The sequence below is a fragment of the Zootoca vivipara genome, chromosome 8, assembly GCF_965207765.1.
Source record: "Zootoca vivipara chromosome 8, rZooViv2.hap1.1, whole genome shotgun sequence".
In the NCBI taxonomy this organism is placed as follows: Eukaryota; Metazoa; Chordata; class Lepidosauria; order Squamata; family Lacertidae; genus Zootoca; species Zootoca vivipara.
Genome location: NC_142591.1, coordinates 34,303,343 through 34,319,709, shown reverse-complemented (window position 1 = coordinate 34,319,709; position 16,367 = coordinate 34,303,343). Strand labels below are relative to the sequence as shown.

The 16,367-nt window shown below is 38.8% G+C and overlaps 1 protein-coding gene across 4 annotated transcripts in view; it reads left to right on the top strand.

Moving 5' to 3' along the window:
* Positions 1 to 16,367, top strand: part of ZNF407 (zinc finger protein 407) — a 349,915-nt gene that overhangs the window by 26,764 nt on the left and 306,784 nt on the right. For all 4 annotated transcript variants that reach the window (XM_088676266.1, XM_035125684.3, XM_035125685.3 and 1 more), the window contains exon 3: positions 7,535 to 7,649. In XM_088676266.1, the coding sequence (XP_088532392.1) occupies positions 7,535 to 7,649 (115 nt within the window). The remainder of the gene's footprint in view (positions 1 to 7,534; positions 7,650 to 16,367) is intronic.

The following is a 16,367-nucleotide window of genomic DNA, read 5'->3' as shown; positions in this document are numbered from 1 at the left end:
AGGTTTGCACTGGTCACTTGTGCCATTTGAAAATGTCCACCAGGTTAAGTGCAGAATGTAGTCCATTAGTCTTCCTTGACTATATGTATTAATTGCATTTAAAATCAAGTTAATGTGGATGTGAAAGTGAGGTAACTATCAATATATGACAAAGCAACCCTACTTACATAAGTTACATCATTGATTGTAACATTTAGTAAAAGTTAGCACACTTTTTAACATCTTGTGCATGTCTTATCAATGAGTGTATTTTCATTCCGCTTTGCATTAGATGTGAATGTGCCGCAAAGGAACCTTTTTTGGGGTGACAACACATATCTACCATTTCATTTTGCAAGTAATTTTGGGGGAGGAAGAGTTACAGAAGAGGTTTTAATCTATTCTCTTTCTCACTGCACCTTTAAAATGAATTGCTTTTCTGATAACTTTGCTTGTGCACATAAAATAGTAATGCTGGTATTTTTATTAATAGTTAACTGGAAGAGGTTTTTCCTCCTCCAATTCCTGGTTTCTTCCCCTTCTTCATATTTTCTGATTTACTGAATGTTTTATGTAATGTTTCTTCCCATCTTCGGCACAATAAAAGCAGTTCTATAAAGAAATAAATGGGTTTTGGACACCAAGATTGAGAGGCCAAGGAAGATCACCACAATGTACGCTCCTGCAGGCAGAGCGGAAGGAGCAAACCAATAGCAGAAGCAGATGCTGGGTTCATCTGCATTAGTATAAGTGCAATCCAATATGTCTACTTATAAGTATGTCCCACTGAATTCAGTGGGGCATACTTTCAGGCAGGTGGTTATGGGATTGCAACTTTGTGAAGCCACCACCCTACATATGTCTTCTCAGAAGTGAAGCCCATTGAGTTCAGTGGGACTCATTCCTAGGTAAGCATGTGTAAGATTGCAGGATTGCTTCTTTGCAGGCCATTTTTAAAGTGTTTCTTTCTCAAAATCCCCCCTCCCCCTCCCCCCACAATAACTAGTGATTCCAAATTGTGGAAAATAAAGAAGAGTTTCCTTTCCCCGATTCCAAAGCTTCTCACGTAGCAAAGGGGGAGGTTATACAATATAGTGGATAACAAGCAAGTCCACCACACTTTGACAAGTGAAAATGAGGAAGTGTCAAGAAAAACAACAGAAAGGTTAGAGGTAGAGGACTTTTCAACTTCCAATTCAAATGGGTCTTGCATGCCTAATTAGCAGCCTGAATTCTGAAAATATATATTCACCTATCTCTGTGCTTTCCTTGCTTATGACTTCAGTGGGAGTCACAAATGTTAGGGTTAATCATGTGCTTGGCAGAGATACTAATGTGCTCAAGACTCAGTGTTCCAATATTCATGTGCTTAAATGCTTAAACCACTGTTTTTGTTTTGTTTTTTTGGCAGTCTGGTAGTCGTACAGGACTACTGGAGACTTGAGAAATCTCTTGTTATGAAGATATATTCTGAATTATCACCAAACGAATTTCAAAATATTAATGCAATATTACTATTATTTTGTAATTTCCCAGAACATTTCAGTTTTACCATACAGTGGGGATGTGTTGAGGGGGAAGAAAGACATTGCAGGGAAACTGGTAGCAAACATTGATTTAACAATCTGTGACACTGAATTGTAAGTGGCATTCAGAGTTAATGCTTATTTAAAAGAGACTTAACTAGTTCTGTATACTTAAACACACCAAGAAACATTGAGAAATGAGGGAAGAAAATGCTTACATGGGCCCTACCTACCTTTCGTACTCTCTGTACTCCAGCCTACATAGAACAGCCATTCAGTTGAGACTTCAAATGTTCTTAAAACATTTCCTTAATCCCTTTATTTAGGGATCCTTCTTGCATTAATTTCAGTGGTGTGGGAGCAGCTTGAACATGGTGAGATTTCACATACTTATGAAAACACCTGTACTTAAAAACACATGGGTAAAGCCAGTCTTGTGGATCTTTTCTCACCAGTTGTTGCCCAAATAGGAAAATATCAGCTGGCTGATGGAAGTTTCAGTCCAGCAACATCTGAAGGGCCATAGCTGTCCTACCCTGGCTGTACGGAGACAACTGTCTGACAACCATCAAAGCAGAAAGGGATCTTGCTATGGGGAAGTTGTTCCCATGTTGCTGACAAGATGCAAAAAGGGATCCTTATTCTCTGGGTTGGCTAATCTATCTCTTTGCTGCTTGGTGGTGCTAGGACAGTGGTTCTGAGATGAGAGCTGTATGAAGTAATTTGTCTTCATCAAGATCTGGACTTCACTCTTCCATTTCCATCTGCCTTTTTATAAGCTTTACGTAACACCATTGATTCTGAAGATAATTTACAGCTAAAGACCTTTGCAGAGTGATGATCGAATAGCAACAAAATGTAGTCTTCCTGGACTACAAAATTATGACAGCAGATGAAATTATTATTAAATATTGTTATTATTCAATTTGTAGCCCCATTTATATGCTATGAGCAACTGCACTTTGGGTGAAGCCATCGAGGTTTTGGATTTGGAATATGTGCCCTAAATGGGAATCATCTCCTTTAAACTAAGGGCCACATCAGATATTGAAGAAACATTATTCATTCTATGGGAAAAAGTGAGAGGTCTTAAAGCTATACGGTAGATAGTAAATGGCATAGCAGTCATGGAAAACTCAAAACTGGGGAGATGTTTGCTTCACTATGTTTACTTTGGTTGTTTGTGCATTTAGTTTTTCAGTTGCTCAAACTTTTAAAAGGAAAGATAGAACTTAAGCCATTTTGTAAGAACTCTTCTCAAAGGTGGGTTATAAAATAAGTGTGATCCTTTAACAAAAATGTTATGTTTGTAATTCAGCTGGGATTTGAGTTTTACCAGTTATTAGCTCTGAGGTCTACTTACATGTTTCTACTAGAAGGCTATGGACCAGGACCAGGTTCAAAATAGCAGCTCAGGATAGCTGGCATATACTAAGAATTGAGGGCATTATCAGCCCAGGACAAAAAGCCCAACTTCTGGGGACGCAGCCAACTAACGTGTCCAATCATGGATGCATTGCTCAGCACTGCTTTGGATACAACCAGTGCTATTTTTCTAGAGAAAGAGCTGTCAGAATTCACCTTGTTCTTTTATAATGGCACTGGCGGCCACCTGAGAGGTGCCAGAACATGGAGGGAAAGCTCTGGGTAGGACCCCTGGTTTCTTCCAAGTGTTCTTTGTTTCAGCAGCCTAATTTAAGGCATGGGGGAGGAATCTTTTAGCCATTGCTGTGTTTAGATCATTGGATATCAAACTGATGATTCGTTGCAAATCATCAGAGATCAGCCTTCTGCCCGTCCCACCCCTGATCTATGTGACAATTTACACTCTTAAAATGGCCTTGTTTGACATTTTTCTTGTGAATAGATGGCCCTGTATCACGAGCCCATGCTGGAACTCCTCTCTGTTTCCAAAGTATTTTTTCATGGTGGGCAGTTGGGGTTGTGGAATTGATGGTTAAAACCATTGCCAATATTTATTTATGTATTGAATGTCTATCCCATCTTTCCTCTGGTATACATGGTCCCCCCCCCCCAAATCTCCCCATTTAGTCCTCACAAAAACCTTGTGAGGTAGTTAGGCTGAGAGATAGTGATTGGCCCAAGGTCACCCAGTAAGATTCATGGTTGAGTAGGGACTTGAACCCAGGTCTCCTAAGTAATAATATGACACTAGCCACTATACTACACTGGCCAGGTCCTCCTAGTTGCTAAAAAAATGCACAAGACTAAACTATTAATAACCTATAATTCAACATCTTCTTTCAAATTATGGAATGATAATCATAATCCTATATGTTGTTGTTGATGCTACAGTCTTTGTTGATAATGAAAAATTAATGTAACATTGCAAGGAATGATTCTCACGCTCTCAAAATTGGCCCCAAACTTGTATGTGTTTCAGGGCATAAAGGTTGAATGGGCACAATGGTATTGCTAGAATTTTGACACTTAAAGAAGAACAGTGTGTGGTCAGAGCCCATGGAGCACCAGTGATAACAGAACTGGCACAAATTTAACATGTTTCCATTGGGAAAAGAATCCAAATGAAAGTGGGACTGAAGCTGCAGGATATTTTAGCTTTTTGAAATAAAATGGACATATAAATACGAATAGGCTGCTTTACCATAGCCAGTCTTAGTCTTGGCATTATATATTGCCTAATCAGTCTTTAAACTGGTGAGTTAGATCGTCAACTTCGGCACTTTGTATTTAATGTGGAGGTAGACTGACTTTACTCAAATTTATTTTATTTTCATAGGTCCCTTTATAGAATGCAGTGTTGATATGGAATGCTGCTAAATTAATGGTTAATTCAGTTTTATCAGGATAATTTAAATAAACTGGAATTTTCCAGTTTGATTGATAGAATGTGATCGCTGTTAGCTGCAGACTCAACCTGCTTTTGACATTTAAACATATAAAGCTGACTAGATATAACCATTCAGGTGCTAAATATATTTTACATCTACTTCTAACAGTAGAAATGGAAGTATTAAGAGATCTGGCTTCATTGTCATTGAACTGTGAAATATTCAACCTTGTCTGCCCGTGCTTAGTACTGTTGACTTTTTTATTTCTGTTGGAAGATTAAAATTAAATGCTTCATTTTTCGTCAGCTTTTGGGAATTAAATTGAAATTTAAGACTCTGAATTTTTTTTTAACCAAGATCCTCAATTTAAACAAAGTCTTCTTTGCAGATATTCTGTGTTCAAGGGCACAGCAGAAAGGTTCATTGATCAAGTATGATGTACTGTAACATTTTTCTTATCCGAGCTCTTTTATGTATATTTATTAAAGATCCCATATTTCATATTATGCTTAACTATATTGGAGGAAGTTCTTCACAAAACATATCCCAAATATAATATGAAGTATCTGCAAGCATATTGCACTTACTTTTAACTGCAATTCTGGGATTTATGGATATAGAGAGATCTGCTGGTCTTATAAAAGTTGGAAAGGGTCATGACATACTTTAAAATGATATGTTGCCACTTAATATCCCAGTACTGACACCTGCCAGGTTTAATGACTGCATTTTTGTGATAATATAATTGCCTCAATCTGATCAGAAAGTCAACTTCAGTTGCAGTGTGCTGTTTTACTTTTACTTTTCTTGGCCTAGTGGTGTTGCAAAAGAACAAGCGAATTCTGCTTTCTTGTGGGGTGGGGGTAAATCCTATAATTCTTTGGTCTGTTCTAGGCAGTTAAAGTTTGTTCTTGAAATAAATAATAGCCAAAATGTCAATACTTCTAGTTTTCAGAATAATCATAAATTCCTGACTATAAAACAGTCATAAAGGTGTAATATTTTATTCACTGTATATTCATACACCGCATGTCATTGCAACAGAAAGGCAATGAATCATTCTTTCGGTATTGTCAAAAGGGGGGGGGGGAAGCGTATGAGCAAGATAGACCTAAAATATCGGTACTAAGGTTTAAATTTACTCCTTATCAGAGAGAGTGGCATAGTCAAAATAGGTAATCTGCTCAAATATATTTATCTTACAAATTGAACATTTTTTAAAAGGTACATCACTTCTTACCAAATGAAGCTCGTTGACTTTTGTGGAAATTGTGCACGAGCAATCTTTCACTTAGCACCCTCTACATGAAGCACATCCACCCACAGGAATTTCTATACCTCAATGGTAGAGCACCTGCCTTCGATGCAAAAAGTCCTAGGTTCAATCCCTGGTGTCTTCAAGTAGGACGGGGTGAGACCCGTGTCTGAAATCCTGGAGAGCTGCTGCCAGTGATTGTAAACCAGCATTTCCCAAACTTGGGTCTCCACCTTTTTTGGGACTACAACTCCCATCATCCCTAGCAAGCAAGACCAGTGGTCATTTTAAGAGTTAATACATGAGTGGCTTTGAGAAGCACCGTGTTTGACCATGAGATGCAACATTCATGCAAAGTATGGAATTTCCCAAGCTCTCAGGTCACATAACCCAGGCATCAGCAACCTCCGGCCCATGGGCCGGATGCGGCCCACGGAGGCTGTTTATCCGGCCCACAAGCCGCCTGCTTGGCAAGTCCCCGCACTGTGCCGCGCTAAACCGACGGAGCGCGGCGCGGGGACTCACAAAGTGGTGTCGAAAATGGCATCTGCGCCAGATGTCCAGGCATGCGCAGAAGTGATTTCCGATGCCACGCCGCCCATACCCAGAAGCTGAAAATCGCTTCTGCGCATGTCCAGGCATGCGCAGAAGCGATTTCCAGTGCCGCGCTGCCGCTGGAATTCGCTTTTGCGCAATTCCGGCCCACGGACCAGCGTCAGTGGCAATGGTCCAGCCCATGGCCGGAAAACGTTGCCGACACCTGACATAACCATTTTTAAAAGTTAACTTAAAATACTTCTTTATAGTATTTCAGAGATGGGAAACCTGTGACCCTCAAGATGTTATTGGACTTCAGCTCCACCTAACATGACTAATGGTTAGGAATGATGGGAATTGTAGTCCGGCAACGTCTGAAGGGCCACAGGTTCCTCATCTCTGCTGTATCCAATGGTTTACCTTCTGTTTCAGGCTCCTTGATCCAGCAGAGACTTCCCCTTGAAGAATGGGAAGGAAAAACTTTTTTCCCCAATTCATCCTTCCCCATGCAGTTCCTTGCAACACTTTTCACATTGTTCCACAGTGTCCGATCAACCTCTGAAGCTGTTTTGTGGGGCCACAGCGGTGCAGGGGGGATAAATAAAAATCACCCCTTTTTCTACAGATGGAAGCCTCCATTAAATCCAGGAGTGTTCCATCAGTAGAAGGACACCATTGGATACAAGCCATGGTAAATAATGTTGTGAAAGCTCTAGATCGTGAAATTCGAGGTTAACATGATCTGCAGTAGTCCATTTTTCCTAGCCATTTATAGGATGTGAAAGATTATGATTTTGCTTTTGCAAGACCACTAGCCATTTATAAGATGTGAAAGATTATGATTTTGCTTTTGCAAGACCACTTGGAGTACAAGTGGAGGGGAAAGATTGCCTTGTCATGACACTTCCGCCTTAACAATGGCCGTGGGAATCAGAAACCATTGCAGTATGAGTTCCATTGAAATGAACCAGAACAGGTTTCCGCTGAGTTACAACCTGAGTTCTAGCCGTATTATAATGGGTGAAAACTATGGAAAAAGTTATGTGGCCTCATTTTAAAGTTCCCCAAGTGTCTCATCTTCTAATTATCGATACTGTTTCTATAATAAGTGAGTGCTCATTAATGAAAACCCATTCTTGCTTAACTTTTGTGTTTGAACTTCGGGGAAGTATCTTTAATGAGAAATATGTGGCAAGTACCCTAACGGTATCCCTGGAGTTATAAATGTATGCAATAGAAAAATTTCTTTTCAGGGCTAGGCAAGATTCTGAAACAGGTTAAATATTGGATATTAATTTCCACACCCACCCACTTAAAATTTAAAAAAATTAAAAGGCTATTTTCTTCACAAACTGTGATTTCTTTATCCAAGGGTAATATAATATTCTAATTCAACTCCTATCTTTATGCTAAATTTTACTTAGGATCAAAGCCGTTCAAATGCAAGATTTGCCACTTTGCAACAGCTCAACTAGGAGATGCCAGAAACCATGTCAAGAGGCACCTTGGGATGAGGGAATACAAGTGTCATGTCTGTGGGTGAGTAAATTGAAACCGTTCCTCCCTTGGTTAACCAGAGAGGAGTGTAGGCTATGCATTGTTTCAGCATTCAAAATGGGGATGTGAGCAAGAGGGGCTAAAATTATGCATGCATATCCTCCTTCCCATTGTTATGGTAAATTCCTTAAATACAGTTATGACATTCTTTTCCTACTTCTAATCCAGTACTGCAGATGAGCAATTTTATGGGCTACAAGGTCAATTTGAACCTGTAATCTGTAAATTGACTAAATTATAGGATGTTCATTCACATTGCCAGGGAGAACTGTAAATTCCTTTTTAAAGGCATGAAAAAATAATATAGACTTCAATTTAGTATGTGTTTTGTGTATATGTGCACATACATGCATTTGTGCTATATCTTGTTATAGTTTGAGCTCAGTTAACAGATTATGGGCTCCCGTAGAGTTTTTGCACTGCAGGAGACACAGGAGAAGAAAACTTCCAAAGAATTGCGAATATTGCTGCACACGAGAGGAGTGTGTGTGTGTGTGTGTGTGTGTGTGTGTGTGTGTATATATATATATATATATATATATATATATATATATATACATACATACACATACCAGAAGCATCTTGCGTATGTTGTATTGCCTCAGAAAAACCTCTGCTTCCCTTTCCCCCTCGTAATGGCTATTTTGTCCAAAGGACCATTCGTAATGTTTAATTGTCCTTCAAATGTGTTGCATTTAATAGGGAGGCTCAGAGACTCTTTAATGCAAAACTAATTAATTTAGCAGAAATGTTTAAAAGGTTTTAAAATGCCATGGCATATATGGTACATCATAGGACATTCAGAGGTGGGTTTTAGTACCGCGCTTCTATTAAAAGTGTATTTTAATGTTATTATGCTAAAAGAATTAGCTAATATATGCTTCATATAAAAGCGCTTTCCTCAAAACAAGTTAAGTTGCTGCAGAAGCCTGATGACTAGTCCGTAGAATGGCAGAGGTTCAGATGGATCACACAGTGCAGAGAGGTGGGTGGGTAGGAATATTTTTCAGCCAGGTTTTAATCCCGTCAACTCTTGCAATTAAACACGCCTTACGAACAAAGTGAGTGAAATGTTCAAAAACAAATTAGAATGCAATTCACCGATTCACGTGCCTGCTATACAAATAAGTGCTGTTAGATTGGTAAGGGTGGTTTTATTTCTTGATGGGAGGAGTGGATCGCGAGTTGATGGCTGAATTACTTTAAAACTCAGTGGAAGCAATTATGAAAGTTATCCACTGTAAAATAACAGAGGAGGATCTTCCAGGCCTTTGGCTGTGAATGCCACCAGGGAATGCTACATTTTGGCAGCCGCCTGTTTTATAAATGACAACAATTCTGTGTGGAATTGACTTACCAATAACTGTGGTCTGAAAATGAATAAATATGGATTGTGAGAAAAAGAACTTGAACTTGGCTATGAGTAGCCAACTATACATTGTCTGTGGGTTGGTGGTGGTGGTTTGGCATCGACACACATTTTTTAGTGACTGATTCAGCCCTTGCAGTTAGTATCTTCTTACATATTTGTGACTGGGGCGAGTGGGGGGGGGGAGAAGTTGCTGGTTTGGTTTGGTCATTCGAAAAAACAGGACACTTAAATCATTGTTCTTGTGTCATGTTACATACAATTAACTTGTGATACTGTCAAGTTACTTGTGCACATGGCAGCTAATGGAAGGAGAAATACACAAAAGTCTTCCTCATATAGGCCTTTTGTTCTGTGCAGCTAAAATAATAAATTTTAATCTGATACAAATCAAAACTATTGGTACATAACCATGGCTGAATTGGTAAAGAAATGTCATCTGCCAAATTGTAATGATTTCAAAGGAGAATTCGAAGCAGGAGCGATGGTCAGTGCACTTTGAACTGTCAGCCCAATAATTAATATGCCAACCTTTTAGTGTGTGTGTAGCATAATACATTGTGCTATATTTCTGCCATGTTAACCAAAAAGATAGGGTATTTTGCAGATTAAAAATAAAGTGGCAACATAAAATTGCTGGGATTGGCTATCAGGTTAGAGCATTGGTACATTAACACCACTGACAATGTCAATTCATTATCATTGATGGCTAAATAATCTTAGAAATGCTCAGTGGACCTATTAGTTCCTGAATATAAGCAGCTAGTGCTGCATTTCTTCATTAGCTTTAATTGCTATAAATTTACCTTTTTAAAAAATCATGTTTTAAAAGGTGAAGTGATCTTTCAGGAACATTAACTTGGTAATTTTGTCACAAACAGAAGGTCCTGTACTATGTTTTCTTTTCTACAGTAGTTAAAAATTCTATCCCGTGACTTTTAGATTCCAAACAGCAAGCTTTTTATTAGGTGGAATGTTAACTTGTTTTTCCAATTGCTCCACAACCTGTTTGGGGTTTCCATTTTAAACAAGGTGAAATGTCAGTGCAAGGCTGTGGATAATTGTGGATGTAACATATCCCTTGGTTGCCTTGAATTTTGTTATGAATTGGAAAGTGAAAACCCTTTGTAAAGTAATTCCAGTCTAAATGCTAAAAATGAACAGAAGATTTTATGTACTGTATCTTGTGTAGCACAGTCGACACAAAGGGTGTGGGTGGAAAGACAGCAGTGTTTTTGCATGTTGCTTTTATTGTTTCAAATCGAAGTTTAATTTTTTCCAGCTGCACAGTAGAAATACTCTGCCATAGAAATTGGAAGCTACTAATCTTTCAGCATTTGAAATAAACCGTCTGCTACTCATTTCCTTATCGGCAGATGTGTGGTGATTGTTTTCCTTTGCGTTATGTTCATGAATGGGAAATGCATCCCTTATTTGAGAAGGGATCTGTTTTCAGTGAGTATCCAACTGCTACCTATTTAAATTTAATTTTCAGAAGTCTGGCTATGAAGTTGTTCATGACACGAAAATTAGAAAATCTCACTGGTTTCCCAGCATTTCCTTGTGTGTGTGTGGGGGGGGGGTTGGTTTTTTGTTTTTTAAAAAAGCTTGCATAGTGGAATGTACTGAAAAGGCTTATCATGCACTTTTGAGATTTTATGCCTCAGGTACATGAAAAATGAATTGTTCAGCAGTTCAGATTTTAAACAGAATTTATGAGCAACTTATCATTTAAAAATACATCTAGTTTCCCATTGACTTTGCTTTTGGATAAAACACACACCTTATGTTAGAGTTATTTACCTTCCTTTCTGTTTTTCTTAAGTTACTATGTATAAATAAAATGACTGCAGCAGAAATCAGTAGAAGGATTTTACGTCTCCAAAAATGTTAATCATTTGAAGTCAACCTATCTGTCCCTTTTCTGCATTCTTTCAATTACTTTAAAATGTATCTATTAAAATGTGACCACAGATCAAATTTCAAATCATTATTTGCAGTACACAGTTTCCCCTTCCTTAAAAAAGGGGTGTATTTAGTTTACTTTTTTGTTTTGTTTTCTTCTCCCACACATTATTTAGAGAAGTATTTTGAAACTTCATTTGAAGTTTGACCATGGCAATATTGCCAGTGCCTTGATCAATATATGTTCGGTAGTAGTAAAGTTGTTATTTCAAAGCATAGCTGCCAAGTTTTCCCTTTTCTCACGAGGAAGCCTATTCAGCATAAGGGAATTTCCCTTAAAAAAGGGATAACTTGGCAGCTATGTTTCAAAGAGGTGTGAAGTAAATTGAAGGGGTATGTCATATGTTAAGGTCATACATTAGTATTTTTTAAAAAATCAATGATATGTTTCATGAATTCAAAAGCTTCTGAAGAAAAGTTGACAGTCTACAAATATTTGAAACTGAAGTATTCATATTACTCCTTTTCTGTGGTTTGCTACCAGGGATTTATTTTGTCACATAAAAATATATATGTGTATATTGGGTTTTTAAAAATTAGTTCCAGATTATACGAACAGAGATACTTATTTCAGCACAGCAATAACTTGCGCTTCCAAAGTGCTTCTGTTTTGTCTTCCCCTTAGAGAACAAAGAAGATTCATTCTTAAATGTATCATTACGAAGAGCCGGAAATGTACTTTTGGATTTACATGCGTCTTAGTGTTGCTGCAAGTGAATTGTTTGTTCTGTGGCCAGATAAATCTTTAAATAGAAAGTTGAAACTTCAGTAAAACTATTTCTATGTGAGATTACCTATTTTTTGTGCATTAGAAGGGGATCTCTGTGTAGATGATTATAATGTCACTTTCTGACCTTTGCAGCTTGAATAATTGTAAATCATTGCTTCATAACGTGTCAGAGAATGTCTGTACTAGGCAATTAAATGGCAGAATATAATAGACCAAATTATTGCCTGTCATGTTTTCAACAACACAGTTAGTATTTGAGTTACACTTAATCATTACGTGCATTAGCAACTTCATTGGAATCCCGCTTCAGGCTGAGCATGAAATACATTACATTATTTAAACCTCTAATGGTAGAAGTCATTTATTTGTGTTGAAGTGTACAACACGCAGAGTTTCATAAAGCAAGGAACACTTGAGAGCTTAATTTATCCAAATCAAAGTCTAAAGGCAGATAAACACAAGTGGCAAAAATTAGTAATTTTTATAGGCTGGAAATATTTAAAAATACATGGTTGTGAGTAATTGTAGGCAGCAGGAATAAATTAAAATCACTATTTTTAGTTGTCTCTGAAAACTAAAGCTGTTGTGTGCTCAAACCATCACATACACCATGGTATTGCATTTTCTGACTGAACAATTAATTACAGCCATCATAACCACAGCTGTATCCAAATAAAACAATGCTTGCTTCTGCTGCTCAGATCATCAGAATTATCCGTACTGGAGAGGAGGCAACCCAAGATCCAACGATGCTTCAACCTGTGGGTGTGTGGTGACAAAGGAAAATACTGTACCAATAATGATATATTTCATTGTCAAGTCACACGTTGATTTTAAAAGTCTTTTGGAAATGCTAAAAAAAACCTATGCGTACAAAGATAGCATATGAGCTGTAGACTGATTTTATTCCTTCTATACTCAGAGGAGATTTAAAGCGTGGGTTAGACTTGCCACATTTCAGTTGTATTCCTACCCTTCCGTTAGATATCACAATATGTTTTGCCCTTGCATACTTTTTTTCATGGAGTTGTTTCTTGCTGCAGTTTCTAGTCACTTAGCTTTATAGCCCACCTTATCCTCAAGGGCTCAGGGCAGCTGGTAATAAACTTTATTAAAAACTAGTTTTTAGTACCACAATTCAGCTGGAATACAGATAGATGAAAATACAATAGCTCAAATATTGCAATGAAATTTTAATAACTGGTGAGGTTTTCGTCAACAAGAGGTTTTCCAAATGTTTTCTGGCGATCTGTTGATAGTGCTGCTGGATGTTGGACAAGGACATGTTGGTACTTGAGAGTTTTCTGAGGGCTGGGCTTAAATTAATCAGTGTTTTGCTTTAACATGTTGGGGGGGGGGCGGGCTAAAAGGTGTCAAAAAGGTCTTGCTATCGAATAGCTAGCAGTATGCTTCACTAGTTAGTGTCCAGTATGGCAAATGAAGCAGAAAAGTCAAGGCCAACTTCCAGTTGTAATGCTGTATGAAAAACGTATTTTTATCTACCTGTACTTCAGTTGAGTTATGGCAGTGCTTTTGTTGGACTTGCTGAAGTGAAAAGATATGAAAAGTACATACTTAGCTGAATATATGTTTGTATTTGAGTTAGGGACACTACCAGTGATTTATACCTATACCTCTACTATATATAACCTAATGCAATGCACTTTCAAACTGCAATTATAAAGATACATGCAGCTATGTGATTGTGATATATTTGCCGCGTAGAACAAGTACTGCTTCTTCTAGAGGTGTTTCATTTTATTTTATTTTTATTTTTTTCTGTGAATGGTTCTGGAAAAACAGGATACATTATTGGATCGCAGAATCATTTGCTGCAGGACATGTCCTATGTTTAATAAAACTGAAATGATTGCAAATGTTGCATCCCACTTGGTTGCCATTGCTCCTTAGAATTTATTATACTTAAGTGTGGTGATGTCCAATAGGATAGGATTTCTCATAGAGGAAAATGTATTGTCTATTCAACAGAATGAAATGCTGAGATGCATGTCTGAGTTGGTAACGATGCAGAGGCCTTTTTGCAGACTTGGCTGAATCTGGACTCCATTTTACATTGCAGTCCTTGTCTAGACAGTTTTTTTTAAATAAAAAACAGATTTGATGACAAGACAGGGTTCTTGACAGGACTCTTGGCTAAAGAGTGTAAGACATTCTAGATAATATTTTCTTTAAGGATCCTATTTAGAGGTTTATTTTCAAAGATCTAGATCTTAAATTTGTCATAATTGCCCCAAACAAAGGAGGCCAGAGATCACCACCAGTTGGCCTGTCTTCTTTTAATAGACAGATCCACATCAAATTAGTTAAACTTCATTCCCATTGGTGGTCTAAACCACAGCCTAGGGCTTGGCGATCGGAAGGCCGGCGGTTCGAATCCCCGCGATGGGGCGTGCTCCCGTTGCTCGGCTCCAGCTCCTGCCAACCTGTAAAAAACGTAAAGGTAAAGGACCCTTGACAGTTAAGTCCAGTCATGCACAACTCTGGGGTTGCAGCACTCATCTTGCTTTAATGGCCAAGGGAGCCGACGTTTGTCTACTTTGATTTGGGCTTTGCAAACAACTTTTTTGCCAGGGAATGGAGCGGAAAGAGTTTGGTGTATTCCAATCCCTCTTCAGACCATTTTGCACTTCCCATCCAGGTTGTCTGAACACCAACTCTTGCCTGACATCGTTAGACTGGTGGCAATAGCAGGGCGTTATAGCTGGCAGCCTCTCAAATAGTACTGTGACAACAATGTAGGAAAATGTAGTTTTGTCAGAATGTCTAAGGCTCTTTTACAGATGCCCATCTTGGAAGCTAGAAGTCCTTTGGGTCCTGGGACCAGGACCAGCATTGGGTCCTGGGACCAGGACCAGCATTGTGTAGTGGAGGAAGGGAGACTTCCAATAAGACAGTAAAGTGGAATAGTGGCAGAGAGGAAGAAGTTTTTCTCCAGCTCACATTATAATTCAAGTTGAAGAAGAGTTTATGGGGCCATAATGTTCACCTTGGATTGAAGTAATCAAGGCGATTATGACTTTGGGTGATATCCATACTAAGCATATTTAGGCTGGTGGTGCCTTGCAAAATGAGGTTCCTGATGACCAATAGGAATAAAAGATTAAAGACAGACTGAAGAAGTGGGTCAAAACTAACCAAGTGAATTTCAGAGGATGGATACACTTGGCTTCACAGCAGTTCATGTGAAAAGGAACTAGAGTTTTTAGTAGACTATAAGCTAAAACAATTCAGCATTGTGATGCTGCTGCAGCAGCTGCTGCTAAAAAGGCTATTGTAATTCTAGGTTTTATCAACAAAAGTATTGTGCTCGGATCATGAGAAGGAATGGCATCACTCCATTCTGCTTTGGTCAGATTTCATCTGGAGACTTGCATCCAATTCTAAAGCCATTTAAGAAGGACATTGACAAACTGGAATAAGTCCATAGGAAAGGAAGAAAAAATGGTGGGGGTGGGGAGTTGGAGACCAAAAACTGTGAGGAAACTTGAAGGAGTTGGGCATGTTTAGCCTGAAAAAGAGACAATTAAGAAATGTGTAACAGAATGGTTGACAGCATGTCACCACTGCGCCTCTGCTCCATTGTCTGATAAAACCTGAGAAAATAAGTTAAGCATGCATAAACTACTGAAAAGACATATAAGAATATACATGAATGTCTCACTTTTCCTAAAGGAGTGATTGCTTGCCTGATTTCACTGCAGCTGCTAAACAGACACATGCTAAGCATTTTAGCTTAGTGTCACAGCATACACTTTGCATGCAGAAGGGCTCAGGATCAATTATTGGTCCGGATAGGGGGGAAAACAAACCCCGTCTGAAGACCTGCTGCCAGTTAGTATAGAAAATATAAAGCTAGATGGACCAAGGAAGTTTCCCAGGCTCCGCTGCTTGAATTATAGTACACAGTAGAAGAGAATAGTAAGGTTCCATAGTCCTGATCCTATCAACTTGAGAGCTTGTTTCCAATCTTCATTGACAGAGGAAGTAGCAGGATGCAGGGTTTAGTTCCTAACCATTTAGCCAATGCTCTCAGACCCCATCTTCTGCCTCAGGGCTCTTGTCATGGTGGGTGGAAATAGACCTATACATGGAAGGCATAGAGTAGAGCAAGGGAGTGAGATGCAGCATGGCAGATGGGGGAGTTGCTAAAGGAAGGAATTTTTCAGTTCCTGCCCAGGACAGTTCCCAGATGGATCTTGTTTTGTACTTCTTATCTTTTCCCCGGGCTTACATAGCCTGCCCATCTGCCCAGACCCAATAATAACCCACAGGCATTTGTATAGTGCTAACAAATGCCTTGCCAAGAAAGGTCCGTATAGTTAAAGCTATGGTTTTCCCAGTAGTGATGTATGGAAGTGAGAGCTGGACCATAAAGAAGGCTGATCGCCGAAGAATTGATGCTTTTGAATTTTGGTGCTGGAGGAGACTCTTGAGAGTCCCATGGACTGCAAGAAGATCAAACCTATCCATTCTGAAGGAAATCAGTCCCGAGTGCTCACTGGAAGGACAGATCCTGAAGCTGAGGCTACAATACTTTGGCCACCTCATGAGAAGAGAAGACACAACTAAACAACAACAACAACCGTCATTGGGAATCGATGCAGCCCCCACCAGT